The sequence below is a fragment of the Pteropus vampyrus genome, unplaced genomic scaffold, assembly GCF_000151845.1.
Source record: "Pteropus vampyrus isolate Shadow unplaced genomic scaffold, Pvam_2.0 Scaffold113, whole genome shotgun sequence".
In the NCBI taxonomy this organism is placed as follows: Eukaryota; Metazoa; Chordata; class Mammalia; order Chiroptera; family Pteropodidae; genus Pteropus; species Pteropus vampyrus.
Genome location: NW_011888894.1, coordinates 3,015,116 through 3,036,375, shown reverse-complemented (window position 1 = coordinate 3,036,375; position 21,260 = coordinate 3,015,116). Strand labels below are relative to the sequence as shown.

Below are 21,260 nucleotides of genomic sequence, written 5' to 3'. Positions count from 1 at the left end.
AAGGGGAAGGTGCGTGAGAAAAAGGGGTAAGAAAACGCACCGTCACGCCCCCGCGAACGCCAAGGAGCGCTTTCGCCCTCTTCGGCCACAAGGTGGCATCCTTTGAACTTTCTTCGCCCAACAAAATAAGAAAGGGGGTAAAGAGGAGGGAGAAAAGGCAAAGCACTCCCCCAATCAAGAACAATTTGAAAACCCACCCCATAATATTTTAAATCTGGGACAAAGAACCGTCTGGACGGACCTGCTTCAACTGCAAAAACCTCAGCGCAGCCTCGCGAGCGGCCGGCCGGCCCGAGTCAGGAGCAGCCCCTTTAAAAAAAAACCGAGTACAGTATTGGGATTCTTGAAACCTGAAACCTAGAAACAGAATCGAAGCGGAAACCAGAAGGAAAACCTTGAACTCCTCCAGACAATTGCTTCCGGGGAGTTTCAAGAGAGCGAGGGGGAATAAAGGGCCCGAGAGGAGGGCCCCTCGCATGGCGCGTCCCTGAGGGTCCTGGCGAGTTCGAGGAGCGTGGGAAGGAGAGGACCCGATCTTCTCCCTGGGCTGCAGGTCATGGCCACCGTGAAGCAGAAAGCCCTCGGCATTGGCTTCAGATGTCTCTCTTTGGCCACTTTTGTGCTCATCTGCGCTGGGCATGGGGGCCGCAGGGAGGAAGGGGGTCCAGCCTGCTACGGGGGATTTGACCTGTACTTCATTTTGGACAAGTAAGTGCCATGAGTTGTTCCGCCCTGGGCTGAGCTGATGATGCTTTCTCCCCGGACTGGGCTTGTTGGCAGCGTCGCTTTTGGGACAGGCGCGCCTGTCCAGGGACCAAGAAGAACCGCGGGAGGCGGCCGCGGGTCCCAGCGCTGCGCCTTTGTCAGGGGAGTGCGCCTCCCCATCCTTCTTCTCTGCTGCGGGAGCCAGGAGGGGAGGCGTCGCTCCTTATTGCGGGGACAAACTTCTTTTCTGCCCTGCTTTCTGTAATCGAGGAGAGTGCCAGGGAATGTGAGGATGCTGTTAACCTACTACTACATTTTTGTGAATCCTTCTCATTTGTTGTAGAAACCTTGGTGAGAAAGGCTTGCTTAGGAGAGGCAGAACTTTCGCGCACGTATAAAGTAAGAGGCGTGGGCTGTTTAAAGTCACTCCGTTGCTTTTAAAAATCGCTGTCCTACGCAATGCATTATCTTTGTTCCTAATAATATACATACTGACTGGGCAGTTAGAGAAAAGTATAGGCAGATTTCTCAACCTCGACGCTAATGAGTTTTAGGCTGGGGAATTCTTTGTCGGTAGGGCCATCCTGTGCAATTGTAGGGTGTTTAGCAGCATTCCGGGTCTCTACCCACCACCGCCAGAGGGGATACCAGGACCACCCCTCCTCTCTCACCCCCCTCTTCCAGCCCCTAGTCCCGCAGCGGTGACAAAATATGTCTCCAGACGTTGCTAAAAGTCCCCTGCGGGTCAAAAGCCCCTCGACTTCAGAACCCCTCGTGGAGGAGAATTCAAGTTCTTGGCAAGTTGACTGGTGGGCGACCAGGGAGGTGCAGGAGCCCGGTTTCCTTACTAAAATGGATAGTGCTTAGGGATTGTGCTGAAGGTAGATCTGAACTCTGACCGATTAAACACTTCCCAAATCCCCTTAGATTTGCCAAGCCGCAGCCTTTAACGAATCTCCATGCTATCTACAAAAAAACAGCTTCGACAATAAAAAGCCCCTCAGAGAAGATCCATACTCGTTAAAACTGTTTGAGCTCCCCAGCGCCAGGAGAGGCGCTTGCTGTTACAGTGGTGGGGAGATGAATTTCACAGACTGGAAAGTATTTGGGAGTTGGAAAAAGAGTCCTGCAAAATAAGCTGGCCAGCTAGAAACCAAATGTGCTTTGCAGTTGCCCCTGGAGTTTGATTTTTCCGTAAAGGCTGTTTTGAACTCCAGATTCTTTGGATGAAAAAGTGAGATCTTTTTCTCGCAGATTTATGAGAAGGAGGTGGATACTGAAAATATACTCCAATGCTAAGAAATGGAATTTCTTTTGTTACTTTTAGTGGCAAGGAGCACCAGCTCACAGATTCAGAGACTGTCTGAAAAGTCAGAGATGCCCATCATTGTGCTAAAAAATAATAATAATAATAATAAAATAAAATCCAGTTCAGAAGGATATACAGGAAAACATGAAAAAATGGACAGAATCACCAGGTCCTTGAGTGTAATGACTCCATATTGTAGAGATAACCAATTCTCCTCAGATCAGTTTATAAGTTCAATTAAATTTTTCAATCAAAGTTCTGGAAGAATTTGTTTTGGTGGTGAGAAGAATTTAACAAAATGATTCTAGGTATATGTTAGAGAAAAAAAAACAGGCTAAAAAGAGCTAAAACATTTTCTGAAAAGAATAATGAAGAATGCCTTCAAATATTATAATGTAATATAAAGCAAATTAATAAAAACAGGATGGCAAAGGTCAAAGGATAGGTGGAAAGAGTAGAAAAATCTAGAAATAGACCCAAGGCTATGTAAGTATTTAATGAAAGTTTAAATCTGTGGGGAATTAATTTATTATTTTAAAAAATATTCTTGGACAAGTGGTTGGTAACATGGAAAAAGAAAAAGGTTATATTTATGCTTCATGCCACACACCAGAATGAGTTCCAGAAGGACTGAAAATTTAAATGTTTAAAATGAAATTATTAGAGAACTTGAAGAAATTTCAGATGAATATTACTGTAATCTTAGATTTAGAGTTTTTATAACAGAGCAGAAACAATAGAGAAAACTATGAAAAGATTTAAACATAGTAAAATTTTAAATTTCTGTTAAGGAAAAAATGCCATCAACAAAAGATCATAACAAGTTACACAAAGTTTTGCAATATAAATTACTCTTTAAATATGTAAACCAGTTTTTAAAAGATCATCCCAATAAAAAGTAGACTTATTATGTAAATAAATCACAATATATGAGTCAATAAATAAAAAAGTTCAACTTTACTAGCAATCAAAGAAATGAAAAATCAAAATATAATTAAGTTGGCAAAGATTTTTAAAGAATTACAATAGTTAGTCTTGGTCAACTTGTGAGAGGTAGGCATTGTCGTGTTTCACTAAAGAAAATATAAACTTGTACAGTTTTTCTAGACTTGTGCTGTCCGATAGAACTTTGTTATGGTGGAAATGTTATATATCTGCATTGTCCAATACGGTTGCCACTAGCGATACGTGGTTACCGAGCACTTGAAATGTGGCTAGTGCAATAGAGAAAGGGAACTTTTTGTTTTATTTAAGTTCGATTAAATTTAAATAGCCACACGTGGCTACCATACTGGATAGCGAAGACAAGAAGATAATTTAGCAACATCTATCAAATGCTTTTTAAAAATGGGGTTCTACTTTTCCATCTTACAATTCCATGTCTAAAGAGAAAATCCAAGATAGCAACATAGAAATGCCTATACGTCTATTCATAGCGGTGCTGTTTATAATAATAAAGCTGAAAATTAGCTAAATGTCCAACAACAGGAGATTTATTGAGTAAGGCATGATAAATGTATAGTATTGAATATGAATCCTATGCATGTTTGTGAGATATTTTAAGAAAAATATTTAATGCTCATAATATACTCAGGTGAAATTACAACAACCAAACATGATGTATACATTATAATTCTACCTTTGTAAAAAAGCCAAACGTGTGTGTGTGTGTGTGTGTGTGTGTGTGTGTGTGTGTGTGTTTACCCAATATCTAATAGTATTTCTCTCTAGAAGATAAGACTTTTGCATTTTGTTTTTATGCTTTTCTGGATTCTCAAAATATTTTACCATGAACATATGTTACTTTTATGTTCAACAAAAATAAATTGCTTTGAGTTTTTGAAAAATCGTTTAGAGTGTGAGGAGGATCTCTAACCAGCGTGCTGAGCTCTCAGCCCTTTGTGATTATAGAGGATGCTGTTTCTTTTATATTTAATCCTGGAATAAATTTCTAAATGCACCAAAGGATACTTTGCAGCACATCAGAGACCCCAAAATGCTCTGGGAAACAAATGGTGGGAAGACCTCTACAGGCACCTACCTTTACATGTAAGTGGGCTCCTCTGACTTCCTTTAGTTGTCCCATTGCTTGAAGAGAGGGATACTTTTGTACCAAATGAAAAACTTGCTAGAACTTGGTATGACAGCATGCACAACTCCAGCTTGCCATCTCCTTCCAGGTTAATTTATGTGATTGTGGAGCCCAGAGCTGGGGGATAGGCCAAAAGGCTGGTAGGCTAACAGGATCCTTGGTGGGCCCTAAAGACATAGTCTTCTGTCCTAGAAAGAACCTCCTCAAACAGTGCTGTCCAGCACCCAACTACAGCAGAGTGGAAAGGGGAAAAAATGCTGACTCGTTTCTTCCTTGGGCTTCTAAGATCCTTTGGCCATCAAGACGCTGTCTACAAGCTGAAACCAGAGGGTCGCAGGACACTAGATTCACCATTCTTCTCCCCACCCTTCAACTCCCTTTTCCTCGGCGGATGGTTCTCTTCTTTTCCATGACATTAAATCTCAGCTCATTTCAGCTTTAAGCAGGATGCATCTCTGGCCTGGAAGGAACCCAGATTGTGCATTTAATGGAACGTCATGTTTTCTCAACCAGGAGCGAAGCTTTCATAATGACAACCTAGCCTGCCACAGTAACACAATAGGGCATTATTAGCGGCTTTGGCGACAGAGTTGGCGGACCGAGCTTCCCAAGGTTTTATACCGATGGAATTTCATGTTCATTTAAACATGCTTTTCTAGTTACAGTTGGGAAAAGTAGATTGCTGGGAATTCAATCAAGGATTTAAAAAGTCAGATTTGGAAAGGCCCCTATCCGGAGAAAAACAGTCAAAGAGCCTCCTTTAAGTCTTCCAGGGGCTCCTATAAGATTAAGGTACCCAGTTGACCAACCCACAGACATGAACGTACCTTTCCTCTCTCTCACAGGGCTCTTCTGTTATTATATTGTATACTTCGGTATCATCTATTGGTCTATTTTATACAGAGCTATTAGTCACTTACCTGGAAAAAGGGGGTTCTTCATCACGAGTCCCAGGGGAGTGCTGATTATATTGATGTGTGTCCTAAAGACTTCCAAAGTGGGACAGTGGTGTAGGGAGCAGAAGGAAGGAGGTAACAGTGAGCTGGAGGGTGCCTGTAAGCACTGAAGCTTTACTTGTAGGACTCGCCAAAGCCACAGCCTGTCACCCAGTAAATCCCTACATTTGTAGAGGTCCCCCTACAGGCTTACCATGTGCTCTTCTCTGTTAAAGCCTCTGTACTCCTCCCTCTGCCACTTCCTTTTTAACCAGCACCAGTTTTCTTTCTCTTTACCCCATGCAAATGACCCCGTCTTGCCACTCAGAATTCTAACCCCAGGACCCACAATTGGATGATCCTGTGGTGGTGATAATCTTTATGGCTTGTTATTATGTGTTATATTAGGGACATGGTCATTAAACAGATTTTTATAGCACTTGCCTGGGAACCAGTTATAGAACCAGGTATAGCATTGTTTTTCAGGAAAAAATACCTTCTGGATTCCCAACCTCTAACTTACAAAAGAAATCTTTAGTGCTAGAACTAAAATCTCCCAACACTTATGCCATCTCACAACTGCCCCAAAGACAACCTTGCTTGGTAGCTAGGGCAAACACTACTGTCCCTAACTTACAGACGAGAAAACTGTTCAATCTTTGTCAACCCACTAGATGAAGTGACCTACCCAGGACCCTGGGATTAGATCATGACAGAGCTGGGACGATGTCTGCGCCTGACTCCCAGCCCAGCTCTTTCCACTCATCACTGCCCTGGGCAGTTGGGTTATAATGGGAAGCACATGTCAATACAACGAGAGGAACTGGGTGGATTCCAGGAATTAAAAACCCCTGCATCAGAGTTTCAGGAAATGATGGTGCATAAGGCAATTAAGGTTACTTAATTGAAGAACTACTGCTCTACTTTTAAGTCAGCTATCCTTGCCTGAAAGTTGCAGGGGCTCCAACCTCCTGCAGCCCACAGAGATGCTTCAGAGATCTGGGGGTTAACTGATGGATAGGGCTCTAAAGGCATCTGATCAAGATGCACTTAAAGGTCCAATAAATTAGTAATTTGTTCAGGTTGAACCTGACGGGAAAGGGACATTCAGCTCTGCAGATGTGTTAAAACATGCAATGTAGCTTGTTTTCAGATATGTTTTGGAACAAGGCTTCAAGTAAGGAGAATGCAACATTGGCTCTGAATAAGGGAAACAGAGTCCATTAGAAGGTACCTTGAAAATGTTACAATAATAATTCGAAGAGGCATTAGGAAAAAAAAATGTTTTTCAGAGGCCAGGAATGTCTTTTTTTTTTTTTTTCGTATTGAAATGGATTCTGTGGTTGGTTTTAAATGTTCTTCCAGTTAGGTTCCAGGTTTGGAGAGGACTTATAGTTGGTAGAACTGCCTACAAATTGAAAGGCTTGGCATATGGGTCAAAAATTAAAATAAAGAAGGCAAAAGTGTTTTGTTTTGTTTTGTGTTTCTGTCTGGGTCAGCCAAGTAATTAACTCTCGTTTCCTTAGCTATGGAGACCTGGTAACACTCAGCGTCAAGCTGAGAATAGAATCCAGGAGTGTTGGAGGAAGGCACCAGTCCCAAGATAACCTGTAATTATCGCCAAATGCTAACGGACGCCCAGTGGTCCAGGAACAAACTCTAGTATCCCTTAGTGAGACTTGACTGTCACCTAAATGCAAATGAGATTTGCTTTATGCTAACTTAGAATGTGTGTCTTTTTGATGTGTGGCCACCTGACTGGATTTTGCCTCTCCCAGCCATTACTAGGCAACAAAAGGCAAAGTGGTATTTGAACATTTCCTGACATGTTTCTCAGACATGCCAGGTTCATACTGAAAAAAGGAATTAGATTTCTTCAATTCGGCATAAATTTCTTCTCAATTCCAATCACAAATGTGTAATTCATTAAAGGAATGGATAACACAATGCTATTGCAAGCAATGTCCTGTTCTGGGAGCTGCAAGGAAATAATAGAAGCAGGAAGCAGTCTCAGACTTTTTGCTTTTTAGGCAGAAGGACATTAGAAGGACTCCAGGCAGCCAAAGCTAAAGGCTACAACTTCGATTTGGGGCAGGGGGAAGGCAGAGTAAATTTTAGATCAATATCAAGAAAAAATAATACGTAACATTTAATGAACCCTTGTTACCTTCCAGACACAAGCACTTTGCTTGTATGATCCCGTTTAGTCTTTAAAACCACATAAGGTCAATACAGTCATGATCTCCATTTGACACATGAAGACACTGAGATTTAGAAAGGTTAGCCAAGGTCACTCTAAGTGGTGAAACTCGGCCTCAAATCCCAGCCTCTGACTCATAATCTACGCACAAAGATGAAAAGAATGTTAACATGCAAAAGAACATTGAATCAATCAGGGTAGGTTAGGTTATGCTGTGGTAACAAATAATTCTCAAAATCTCAATGACACAAAACTACAAAGTTATCAATCTTTGCTTATAATCTGCCTATGCTACATGTCTGATGAGGGTCAGCAGGGGCTCTGCTCATTAGTTTTTCTGGGAACCAGGCTGGTGGAGACTCCTTCTTAATACTTGCTTCCACCATCGCAGCTACAAGGGAAGAAGATGCCAGAAGGTCCCTGGCTGACAATGAAATGCTCCAGCCAGAAGTGACATGCATCCTTCTGCTCACAAACCGTTGGTCAGAAGTAGTCACATGGACAGATGATGAAAAAATGCCATCCTCCCATGTATCTAAATAGAGAGGAAATCCAGACATGGGTGGGCATTAAAAGCCTCTACTGTAAGCATGTAATTATACATTACTTTGGCCTGTGTAAGCAAGAAAGGAATAGTCACTGAGAGAGGGTAAAGAGATAAGACTTGCGGGAAAAAGTTCGGAGTTCTAAGTCTTACATATATTCATCGACTTGGAATTACTATCAGACATGACAGTTCAGATCTGCCCATGAGGCAGTGATGGCTCCTGTTCTTTTCCTCCCTTCTTCATTCCTCCCATACTTTAGATGAAACAGCACAGCGGGAAAAGGTTTAATTAGATTAAATAGAAGGTAGAAATGGAAACTAGGCATGCTTCCCTGCTACCTAAGTATTACATGAATATATCAAAAAGCTAAGAATCTCTTTGTCCATAGTTTATGGAACATGAAGGAATTTGAAAGGCCGGGAAGGGAGAGCAGCCGCTGGAACAGTGTAGCAGCTGAGCTGAGAGGATTCCTATTTATTGCAGAGTTTGAATCAAGAGTATCTGAACTCCAACCAAATGTGTTTCGCAATGGGGGTGCTGCTGGCATTTTCAGTGGGACAGTTTTTCACTGTGTAGGACTGTAAGATGCTTAACATTTCTGATCCCTACTGTGTAAATGTCATCGTTAGACTGCTTGGTCAGTGTGATAACCAATAAATAAATGCCCTTACATTTATATCTAAACGCCTTCTTGCGAGATGGCATTGAGAATCCCTAACTGAAAGACTGCAGGATACAGCAAGACATGCCGACGATGCTGCTTCCTAGCATCCCAGGATTGCATCTGAGCAGGAGCATTTGTCTAGAGGAAGAAGGTGGGGGTTTTAGTGATAAGAAGGCTGGTAGAAATTGTAGACTTTGGAAAGGAACGTGCTAAACTAGTGGTTCTCAACCAGAGGCCAGATCAGAACCTCAAGGAGCCAAGGAAGGCATGTATATTTTGGGAAAGTTTCCCAGGTGGTTTTGATGTGGTTTTCTTCCTCCCACAACATCCTTGAGACTGAACAGGAAGACAAGAAAGGCTGCCCCATAATGACGGCCTTGCTTCTCCATGTTGAGGATGTAGCTGAGGCAGCAGACACCTCAAAACCCGACAACCAAGCAGAGTTCTTATTTTAGATGGTGGTATGGAGGAAGAAGAGCAAAGGTCATGGATAAGCCATGCTTTGTCCTTTAGGGTTATCAAGTCTTGCTATGTGTGCATACACACATGAGCCAAGGTGTTTGCTAGGACAGTCCTTTGTTCCCTTCCTGTCAAGACTCCATGCATAAAATGGGCCCTAGTGCCTCATGGGAGTGAACCGAGGCTTGGGAACAGGGGTTAAGAGAACTGATTTTGGAATCAAGCATCTCCAGCTTCAAATACCACTTCAGCCTTTTACCAAGCTTTGTGACCTTTTATTTAGCATCTCTGAACTTCAACCGTCTCATCAATAAAAGAGGCATTAAATTTCTGCCCGGAGGGAGTGTTTTAAAGAGTAAATATTACATTAAAACTTTTAACGAAGCATTTGGTATGTGAGTGTCCCTAGAGAAAGAGGATGTGGTCCTTTAACAAAAGACATCTCTCTAGATTCCAAGCAGGACTGCCTGACTGGGGGAAGGAATATATCAATTCAATTCCATACTTATCAAACTATGCTAAATTTATGGAATTACAAAATACCTAAGACATGGCCCTGGCTCTCAAGGATTTCACAGTTTAGACAAAAGTTAAGGAAACAGAGTTGGTAAAATAATTAATTTTGGTTGAGGTGAGGGAAACTTAAGAGACTTAACAGAGGTGGTAACTATGGATCTGGAACTTGAACGTTGAGCAGGATTTTGTCAAGTGACAAAATAAAGGAAAAACATTGCTGGCAAAGGAGCAACATACAGGAGAGCAAAGTGCTACATACTGTTTGTGATGTAAGCATGACAGGATGAGTGACATGAAAAGAATCTAGAAAGAGTGGATTTTTTCATATCAGCAATAGATTATGGGATTAAAGGTTTTTAAGGATGAAAGTGGCAAGCTTATGTACATGTTAAATATGTGTTTTATTTTACATACACGTCACTTATTCTTATTGTGGGAATGAGGAAAAAAGAATGAAATCAAGAGCTCTTGTAGTGAGAAGCAATAGGACGTGATGAGCAATTGGATGGGAGTGAATGGACGAAGCAGAAGTTACAAGGATAAGGAGTAGTTTTTGGAAGATAAGAGAAGTTTGGTGTAGATGTGTTGAGTCTAAACATGTGAGATATTTGGGTGGAGATGTTGAGTAGGCAGTTGAATTTATACTGGAACTGAAAATAAGCCTGAATGTTGTTAGCCCAAGGGCAGTAGTTGAAAATGTGATATGGATAATAAATAATATTGAGATTAATATCAAGGTACCAAGAATAAGAAATGCCAAGAAGAGGTGGAATTTAATGAGGAAGATGGCCAGGGTCCAAGAATTACCAAGAGGAATGTCTGGGTGAGAAGAAACTCCACTAAACGGAGCTGAGGGAAAGTTGCCACAACAGTCGAAAGAGAACCAGTGAAGAATGGTACCACTGAGACGAGAGAGAGAGAATTTTAATGGAAGGATGATCAGCTGGACATTTTCCCTTAAAATGCCTTCTTCCTCTATTTCTAGTCCTGGTGATGACCTCACCATAAGTCCAGCCACTTAAGCCAAAGATCTAGGAGTAATCCTCTCTCTCAGACTGCAAGGCCTGACAATACTGCAGCCACATGTCTACTGTGTCTACGCCATTCTCTGCTGTGTCACTGCCTTAGTTCCTTGGGCCATTTCTCACCCAAGTCACTGCAACCTTCTCTAAATTGGTCTCTTCCTATCCTTTCTTTACCCTTCCATCCACCCTGTATTCTCAACACTGGTATCAAATTGACCTTTTTAGAATACAAATCTAACCTTGACATTATATTCTCTGCCCCTTTGACCTTTAAACACATCCAAAGCTCTTTTAGGAGAAAGTGGAAATTTCTTAGCAAGGTATTCAAGAGCCTTATTGCTCAGGCCACTGTGTCTTTCCCTAACTTGATCTCTTTCCACACCTCGACCCTCGTCATTCCCAACAAAACTGCACTGTGCAGTTAGCTGAACTAACCCATGCCTGCTCTTGCCTTTAGCTGTAATGCCCTTCATTACCAACCCCATCTTCACATAGGTGATGACCTCTTACCCTTTGAGATGATTATTGGTACTTGGTCCCCTCCCATCACTACTTTTGGGCTCCCTGGGGTAAGAAAAATTAAGAAGAATAATCACCTCTCTACACCATGTCATTCAAAATCCCTTCCTTGTTCAGAATTCCTCAACCTTATAATAACTCGTGTCCCCCGATAAGCAGAGGGTGCTTCATTATCAAGAGATAAAGAGGAATAACCCTTAGTGAAAAGATTAAAGACCAAACAGGTAAAGCCCCTTGTAAACCTTATTCCATTAAAGTTAGCAACCAGTTCAGCACTCCTGATTCCATTCAGGTACCCCAGTTTTAAGATCTTCTTGGTATCCCCACTCCCAAATTCCCGTAACAATTTGTGAAAATTCTCCAGTACGTCTCACTGCCTTCGCACCTAACATCATGAATTGTAATTGTACATTTCCTGACCCCTCTGGGGTGGCAGTGTTGCACAGGTGTTAGGGGCACAGGTTCGAACACCAGAAAGGAGACTGTATGAGCTTAGTATTTGGATTAAGAGCGTGAACACCAGGCCTAGACCACCAGAGTTCATATCCTAGTCCTACTACTTATTAGTTGTGTGTCCTTGAGCAAATTACTTAAGCTCTTTGTGAACTCACTTTCCTTATCTGTAAAAAGGAAGTAATAGTATTATCACAGAGGATTGCTGTGCGCAATGAGTACTCAATAAATAGTAAGTACGCAATAAACGTGTTGTAATTATTAATCTTTATAGATTCTAAAGGACCTACCAGGCATTCAAAAGAAGTTTGCCGAATCATTAAATATTATCTGTCGTATTTGTGGATACTATAAATACATCCAGCAAGAAAAGACTGAGAGAGGCCATATGCCTTAGTAAAAATAAAGGCATTGTGACTTTTGGAAGTACACTTTCAAGGCATCGAAAATGCAGAAACTAAAATTTAATGATCTGAGGGGCTTAGTGGGAGATGAGAAAGGAAAGAAAGTTTGTTTTTGACTTCTGAAAAAGAAGCGGAGCATAGCTTCTCACTCACTGCCTCCCCCACTATCATCTAAAACTGCTCCCCCCGCCCAAAAAAAAAGTCTTAAGGAGGCTCCTGGAGGGAGCCTGCATCACATCTGAAGACCAAAGACAGCTAAGCTGCCATGAAACACATTTGTAAGAAATTCCACTAGAAACAAAGTAGATGGACTGAGTTTGAAGGAGGTCAACCAGAGTGTCGAACTTTCAATTTCACCTCTGTTGCAAATTGTAAAAAAAAATGTAGGCAAGATTCTAGAGGAACCCCCCAAGAACAACTCCAAATCTGGAAGTGAGTTTGAAGTAAAGAGTGGGACATAACAGGGATGAGAACCATCTCCTTCAGCCCTGCTGCCAGAGTGTGTCAGCATCACGCAGAGGCAGCCACACTGCATAGTCAAAGGGGCAGTTACACCACAAAAGAGAGAGGCCATGAACACCATGCATCTTCATGACAGTGGTTCTGTCCAGCATTGCCGAGTCCTCCTCACAGATCCTGGGCCTCCAGGGAAACGGCAGAGTTCTGCCTTTGATTATGTGGATGCATAGGTCAGGTACAGCTCCATGTGAACCTGCAGTAGGCACAGGGCCAAAAAACCCTACATATGGCAAGCTAGAATTGGTGTAACTGTGTCTAAAACAAATATACAAACCTTGCAAGGATGAAATTCCTTTGTGGGAAATGATGAGGAGCTTTTCCATTCCCCACTCTCCCCTAACTGATGGAACAGTAAAATAAACTTACTTTAGCTATTCATTCCTTTCCCCCAGACTAAGTTCTTACAGAAATTTATAAGTGTGAAATGATGGTATCTATATGTATATATGATATAATATATATTACACATAATTTGAATATATGTAATGTGAGTATATACAATATTTGGGAAGCAAATACCAGACCCAGTTACACCTTCTCATAATCAAAGATGAAAATAGGGCATATAAAATCTTAGCAACTTAAAGTGTTTAAACAAAATTCCTAAGGTAGAAGAACTTACTATGGATAGAATTTTCAATAGCAATAGAGGTCAGTCTTAGCCCTATATGTTTTATGATTTCTATGAAGCTAAATAAAATAAGAAACTTGTGAAGCAAGATAAAATGTAAAATGAGAAGAAAAAAACCTAGAACAGTTAAGGAAATATAAAATAATATAGAAAAATGTAGTCACCTGAGCAGCAGTAAAGAGCAGAACTTACAATGCCTAAAATAAATGATGAAGACACATTTGATAAATTCTCATAATTTGAATAGAAATTGAGTTAGATGAAAGTGATGAAAGCAAATTTGGTAAATAAAAATGACAAAAATAGGTATCCAATAGACCAGATAATTTGGGTTGTTAAAGAATAGTTTAGAAGAAACATTTAAAAGTTTAATAGAAGAGAACTTTTCTGATTTAAGGAAAATCTGAAAATGAAGTTTAAATAGGCTCCTCAAGTAACAGTCACAATTAATGAATTAAAAGAAACTAATCCTTAGACACTTCATGGTGAGAATTTTTAATTTCAAAAACAGAAGAAGACTTATAAGTGGGAAAAGACACAGGTTGCCTACAAAAGCTCTGAAACATTAAATGGTGAAGAATTTTGATGGATAAATTTATGACCTAAAATGTTATATCTAGCCAAGATGTCACTTACATATGAAGAAAATGGAAAGCCATCTTCAAGTAGATATGGAGTCATCTAAAAGAGGAAGTAGGAATAATTTTCTGTAAGAAATTACCTAAAAAAGTGAACCGTTTTAAAATTTTTTTAAATATAATGATTATTATATACAAGAAGTGGCAATGACCATTGAAGCCATTTAAGTAAATATGTGAGTAATTAGTATTTTCCATAAATTTTGAAATGATATTGCATCAACAAACTGAAGCAGTCTGTCATGAGAAAGGAGCAAGTGGAAAATAAGCTTTTGAAGAGAAAATATGCTGTTTCTGAATATCCATTGGAAGCAATGACCACCACACTGAATCCTACAGAAAGTAAATTCGGTTCTTCAGAAGACAGTCAGAGAAACTTCCCAGAACTCAAGGAGAAAGAATACAGATATTAAAATTATGAGAAAAGGGATAAGTAATACAAAGTCCAGGAATAGTATATCCAATATATACACCATAAAAGTTCTAGAAAGAGAGAAGAAGACATTTATAAAAGATACAATAAAAGATCATTTTTCTGAGCTGAAGAAAGGTTAGTCTTCAGATCTAGAGAACTTACCAAGTATTCAGCCTAATTAATTTTTTAAAAGATCTACAACTTATGCAATCTTAGATAAATTATTAAAATAGAAGATTAGAAATGTTTACATTCTTCTTAAAAGGAAAAAAAAATAAGCATCCCTTCTCCCATAAAGAAAAAAATTCATTTTTTTAGTTTACAATATTAAAAGCTCAAAAAAAAAAAACCCTTAATAATTATAATTATAGAGTCTTGAGTAAAATGTGATATTTAAATTCCCTAACTAGGCTTCCTCAGACATACAAAAATTTTAAATGTAGAACATACCCTTATTGAAAAAAAATCACTTGAGGATGTGATTCCATAGTGTAGCAGTTAGCATGTCTGCTTTACCTGCAGAAGGTCCTGGGTTCACTTCCCAGTGGAGCCACAGTCCATGATCTATGGCCATGCCACCCTGAACAAGCCCGATGTCTGATCTCGGAAGCTAAGCAGGGTTGGGCCTGGTTACAACTTGGATGGGAGAACACCTAGGAAGACCAGGTGCTGTAGGCATAAATAATAATAATAAATAATGAAAAAAAAATCACTTGAAAATATTGACATCAAAATGGAAAATGTACTGGAAATAAAGTATAAGAAAAAGACATGGTGTAAAAGAAACAGAAGTAATGGCTTCAGAAAAGTTATTAAGTCACAATACTGTCATCAAATATCAATGAGGTTATACAGCAAAATATAAAACTTTAAAAATGCATTCTCAAAAGAGAAAGTGAAAAGCATAAGTTTTTATGCAGGATAGAAAAAAATTACTTGTACTATAGTCATGTATACAAAAAAAAAAAAATTGTAATTTACTTGTAGCTTCCAAACTCCTTTTTTCTCCCAAGTCCATCCACTGGAGAGTAGGAGGGACGGAAATCCCTAAATTTTGAACCTAAGTGATAAAGCCGTCTGATGTGGTGATTTTTTTAAAATCCCTTTGGACAAAATGCTCAGTCTTTCCGATTTTCCCCCTTCCCATAAAATCTGGACGTTTGAGAGGGAATAATTTGTCCTTGTGAATAGGTCTTTTGGTTTCAGACCAGTTGGTTTCATGGAAAGTTGTTTCACATATTCAAGGAACAGAAAATTTCAGTATTAGTTAAACTCTTCCAGCAAATAGAAAAAGATGAAGTTTCTTAATTTGCCTTTGGAAGCTAGCCTATATCTAATGTCGATATCTACCAAAGATAACACATTCACATCCAAACTTCCGACTAAATTTGAATAAAAATTTTAAATCTGAATTCTAATACCATTAAAACAAAACTTACAGTATAATAAAAGAATAATACACCCAGACCAAGTAAAATTTATCCTAGGAATGCAAGAGTGCTTCAGTATTTAGGAAATGTATTATGATAACTCACATTTATTTTGAACACCGAAGATGAAAACCAAATTATTTCCTCAAAAGAATCTGAAAAGACATCTCTCTGAATACTTAAGTGTTCAAAGGATATAGAGGATCTGAATAATAATTAATGAGGTTGATTTAATAAATATATTTTGAACCCTATACCCCATAGAGAATAAACTTTCCTTTCAAATGTCCATGAAATATTTATTAGGTCACAAAGAATGCCTCCATGTATATCCCAAGGCACAATTTTTCCAGTTCACATTCTCAGCAATATATAACAGGAAATGAATAGTGAAAGTACACTAAAACTTCAGCCACCAGGAAAAAAAATACATAGAGTTTTACATTATCTTGTCACGAGGAAGACTGAATGAAAGTGACTGTCTAGGACAGGATGGCAAACTGTGGTCTGCACACTGTTTTTGTAATAAAGTTTTATTCAGTTACTATCAATGGCTACTTTTGTGCTGTAGCAGCAGAGTTGAGTATTTGCAACGGTGACCGTATAGCCTTCAGAGCCTAAAATATTTACTGTCTGGCTCTCTACAGAAAACGTTTACTGACTCCTGGACTAAGAAAACATTTGCCACCCCAATAGAAAATGGGCAAAGAATCTCGATACCAAGGTCAACAGTTGCCCAGGGACCCGCACTTAGTTTAATGCTCTGCTGTCATATCTTGAATTTCTTAATAATTTTTGTACAAGAGGCTCTGTGTTTTCATTTTGCACTGGGTTCTACTATTACATATGTCATCCTAACTGATATTCAGTGTTTTGAAAACAAAGAAAATCAAATGAACAATAAATATGAAAAAAATCTGTGGCTTATAATTAAATGCATCCACATAAAAACTATAATGAAAGTCCACTTTCACTTACAAAACTTATAGATATTTCAGACAGTTAATCAAGAATGTGGGTGAAAGGTTAGAAAATGAGCATTTCATATCTTGCTCACGAGGGTGGGAAGTGAGTTACAGCAGCTACCATGTCCTGCAGGATGCTTGGCACCTTACAAATATAAGACTTAATGCTCGAAACAATCCTTAGGAGGTAGGTACTATTACCTCCATTGCATACAGGAGGAAGCTGAAGTATAAGAAAGTGAAAAGTCTTGTTCAAATGTCACACTAGTAGTGGAAGAATAGGAATTTGAACTCCTATCAGCCACCAAGTCAGTGTTTGTAAGTGCTGGTCTGAACAGCCTCAGGACTAAATTACCTCACATTTCTGGGGGGAGTTTGGTTGGTCATGGCTATCAAGTCTTAGAATTTTATATACATTTTAACCCAGAAAGTCTACTATTAGAAGTTTTTTAAATTCTTGTATAAAGAAATGCAGTAATTATATGTGTATAAGGGTAGAAAAAACTTATTCGTACTGTACTCAGATACATAGAAAATAATTTAAAGCTGCTTTGCTTATCCTCAAAAGACCCTCCTGCTGGGTGCAAGTGTGGAGAGAAGGGGAAGCAACTTTCTTCCCAGCTGGAAAACTTAGCCCAATGCAAGCATTTAAATATTCAGTAAATTTCTCTAATTTTAAGTTTTGCCTCCCCCAACCCCCATTCCCCGCCACTTCTCTCGCTCTTAGGGCTGTGTCATTGAGGGAAGGCTTATTGTTTCCTTGTGGCATGTACACGAAGGTGGCCTCTGACTTTTCTGGCAGCCACAGTGCCATCCCTTGTCTGGTCGTGGTCGCCTGGTGGTCATCCACAGATCACATTGTTGGCTTTGGCTGGTGACACATAGATCTCATTTATCACATCTTGGTGTGCATTGCAATTATGGGAAATACCTTTGGGGCAGCTAACCAATTTTCTGTTTTCTTAACAACAACCACTACCACCACCACAACAACAACAATTTTGTATTGAATTTGCACCAAAAATACCAATAGTTAATATCAGAAAATGTTTTTAGGCTTTTCCTGGTGTGTGTGTGTGTGTGTGTGTGTGTGTGTAAGCTCATGTGTGTGTCTTGGAAAAGGGGAATTGGTGGAGGTAAGAGGAGTACATATTTTGCTATATCTTTTTTTTATCTTGATCCACAAGAAAAAAATTACAATTTACATCTTGATATAATATATATATACATTACTTACACATAATTGACCAAAAGTTTCACAAAGCATTCTTTTCTGTTACAGTATGCAATATATCCTGACATTTTTTGTTTTATTTCATTTTTTAAAAAACGTTGGCAAAATCCCACCAAACTGATTTTCCAAGTCACTAACGGATTGCATGCTATAGCTTAAAAAGTCGTTGTTATCATAACTATGGGTTACATTAACTGAAGGGGAAATGTTCACAAGTCAGTAGGGTGGGGCCAGGCATCCCAGGGCTGAGTTATCCATGACACGGACAAGGTCAGGGTGAGTAGGCTCATATTCAAATTGCAGTGCTTCATGGCTTGCTTTGGGTCCTGACTGGTGTCCGAAGAAGCTGGAACAGAAGCGAGATTTGAGGTCAAGTTTTTTGAGCCGGAAGGAGGCTTGGCCGTGACCCCAGTCAGTAAAAGGAGGGTAAGAGCTGAAGGCCTGGGCTGCAGTTAGGGCTCCAGCCAGTCAGGGTGCAGCATGAGATTAGGAGGTAGGAGAGAAAGGCCAAGAAAGAAACTGGGGAGCATGGGGAGGGGGCCAACGAACTCAGGGCCTTAGACGGCAGATTGCTGGTCCCCCTTAGTGGTGCCTGAGGCTGCCGTACTCTTCAGACTTTGTTGGGGACCTGGGTGGGTCACTGTCACTGAGGACATCAGTGACATCAGCTGGGTGGGGCTAAGGAAAAGCAGGGACTGACAGTTATATAATTTCCATCCGTAGAGCAGCTCCGCTCTTCCAGCTTTAAAAGACTCCTGGGTGATGATTCCATCTCTGAGCTCTTTTTTTTCCCCTTTCTTTTTATTCTAATCCATTTGCAAAAGTGGGAACAATTTAAATTCAATTTGGCCTACTCGATTCTTTCTGACTCTGGTTGTACATGTGGCTAATGGAAAGAGCCTGTGTTTTCTAAGGAGCTTAACCACAGGGAGGTTTGGAAACTCACATAAACACAAAAGAATGTATTTCAGCAAACAAATTAGAATGAGACTCAGAGTACTTATTTTGCTCCTATTCTTTGCCTTGGACATAAGGGAATGGTAATCCAAGGGCGACACTGGGCCCCATGCGAAATCCCTCCCTGGGAGCACACAGTGAGTACAACATCACAGAAAGTTGCTGATTTCTCGCCATGTTCCAAACACTGGAGAAGGCATAAAAAAATGTATTGTAAGAAACAGTGGCTTTGCCTTCGTAGGTCTGGGGAGCCTTTTACAAAGCCAAGTCAGAAGGTGGTGTGGGAAGGTGTGGACTCTGGTCTCGATGGACACAGGCATATTGAATCTTCAAGCACAGAACACTGTAGACTGTTAGAGCAGAATTCTTGGGAAGCTACTTGAATTCCAAACTTTGTTGAGATTTATATTTGTGGAACCAAGGCACAAAATCTCAAGAAGGGGCCTGAATCCTCCACACCATCCTGAAACCCGGCTGGCCCATGGAAATCTTCAGGGATGCAATTGCATTGGAGTTAGGACTTAATTAATTGAGTCAGATATCAGGGATTTTCCACATCTACTGATTTCTAAAACATGGGCATTTCAACTCTCTAAGACTGTAGTTTGCCCAGCAATTTTGTGTTACAAGCAATTCTTAAAAAATAAAAAAATAAAAAATAAATAAATTTAAAAAAACTACAACAGAGTCCAATGGAACAGTTCCCAGCATTACTTATATTTGGGCTATGAAGGAGTTTTTATTTCTGCCTTGCAGTTTTGGTCATGGGAAAGCCATTACTGCCTGAAGAGAACATCAGGATTCCATAGCTGGGATTTTAAGATCATTAACTCTTAAACAGGTCGGTCTGAAAAATGAGATATTTTATACATTGTAGGGTGGAGAGATGCTGGAATTGGATCCACTCTCTGCCATTTACCCAACCAATACCCTACTTCTCCTGGTTGTGACTAGGAGTCCACTCAGGTCCTCGGGGTTGAGAGGAAGCTAAGGGTCTGAATGTGGTTACACCACCCGGGGTCCATTACTCTAGGAGTAGCTACTGGGCAGATTTCAAACCAGAAAATCGGTTGACAGGGCAAAATGCAGGCGAGGCATGCATGTTTTACAGGAAGTTCAAACTGAGTCCAAGGCCCAGCATATCGATCCCTTTGAGAGAAGGATGGGAGTCTGATTGAGGTGCCAATGGGTAGTTTCCAGAAGCTCCATGGATGAGGTACTTAGAGTTCAGGGTTAGGAAGTCCAGCTATAGCCAAGGAGTGGTGGTGAGGTAGAGGAGAGGACTGTGGCACCAGGCAGGCAAGCCTCTTGCTCCTGGGGATTTGGGGTAAAGAGGTGTAAGCAGTACCCGCACTGGGGCTCTTTCCTTTTCCACGGAGTGATTTGATTTTGAAGTAGGACAGAGCATGCATGTGTGGGTTAAGGAGGCTCAGGAGGATTCCAAGAAACAGATCTAGATAAGCTAATATTCTTCTGCTCCTTTACAGCTGATGCCCCTTGGGATCCCATGGTAACCCAGAGAACACCAAACTGGTTTGGTTCTCAAAATCTTAGGAGATTATGTTTACCTTTGATGCTTGATGAGAAAGCCTATATACATCTCAAGTGCGTTCCTAAGGGGGTATATTTTGGTCAAAGCTTACATAACTATGTAAAAAAAGATCATGTCTAAATATGAAACAACAAACCTCGACAGTAACAGGGCATTTATTATTAGAATTTGAATGAGAGAAACGATCCTCTCAGTATTTCTTCAACTCCAGTTTTATCTTAGGGGCCTCATTTTATTTTTTTTTTGAGAAACTACACCACCCGCCCATTAACAAGAAAGTTTTCCCAACGGATCTAAACTTTTCAACACTCCCGGATATTTCTTGAATCTTCCCTTATATCTAGCATCAACGAATCAGAGAAATGCCAAAATTATATAAATTTTACATCAGTCAGAAGAATAGTGAAGATGAAATGTTTCAAGACAAAGGAAAGTAAATTATCATTGGGTGATCCTGTTTAATAAATAAAGGAATGCAAATTTATTTGAAGCTGTGAAATAGGGCCAATCCTTGAGAATAGAGTAGTAAACCAAGAAAAATTTACTACAAACCTCTGCTCCTTAAGCAGAGAGCCAATAATAGTCTCTCAATTCTAGTTTAAATCCTCATTTTACCAACGCTTTGCCTCCCCTCCCAGTAAAATTTCTTACTGGACTATTTGTCTACTGATAAAGAAATTGAACTTGGGATGGGGAGATGTGGGGATTCCTCTCAAATTATTAGGCATCTTACAGTACCCTTCAGTAACCAAAATTTCAGATAGTACTTGTCCTGGTCATATGAACCAAAACGCAGCATTGCGTTTCTAAAGTGACACAAATGACCAGTGTCCAAGGAAATGTCCTGATTCCGGTGGAAAGGAGTTGTAGAATTCTGGATTGGGCTTTGGCTTACAGTCAGCTGTGCGGTGCTTATTCTGAGGCCCTTACATAGCATTGGGACATATCTGTCAGGCCTCCACCAGGACCCCCAGGACCAGAGTATCGACCCATGGCTGGAAGAGAGAAGCCAGGACTAGTCTTTGAGATTTGAAGTGTACAACTGAATCTTGTCCAGGGTAATGGCTTGGATTCTAATGAAAGAGGATTT

The 21,260-nt window shown here is 40.1% G+C and overlaps 1 protein-coding gene across 2 annotated transcripts in view; it reads left to right on the top strand.

The window, feature by feature from the left end:
• Nucleotides 1-205: 205 nt before the first annotated feature.
• ANTXR1 (anthrax toxin receptor 1) overlaps nt 206-21,260 on the top strand; it is a 112,277-nt gene continuing 91,222 nt past the window's right edge. For both annotated transcript variants that reach the window (XM_023533836.1, XM_023533837.1), the window contains exon 1: nt 206-708. In XM_023533836.1, the coding sequence (XP_023389604.1) occupies nt 557-708 (152 nt within the window). In that variant the 5' untranslated portion in view covers nt 206-556. The remainder of the gene's footprint in view (nt 709-21,260) is intronic.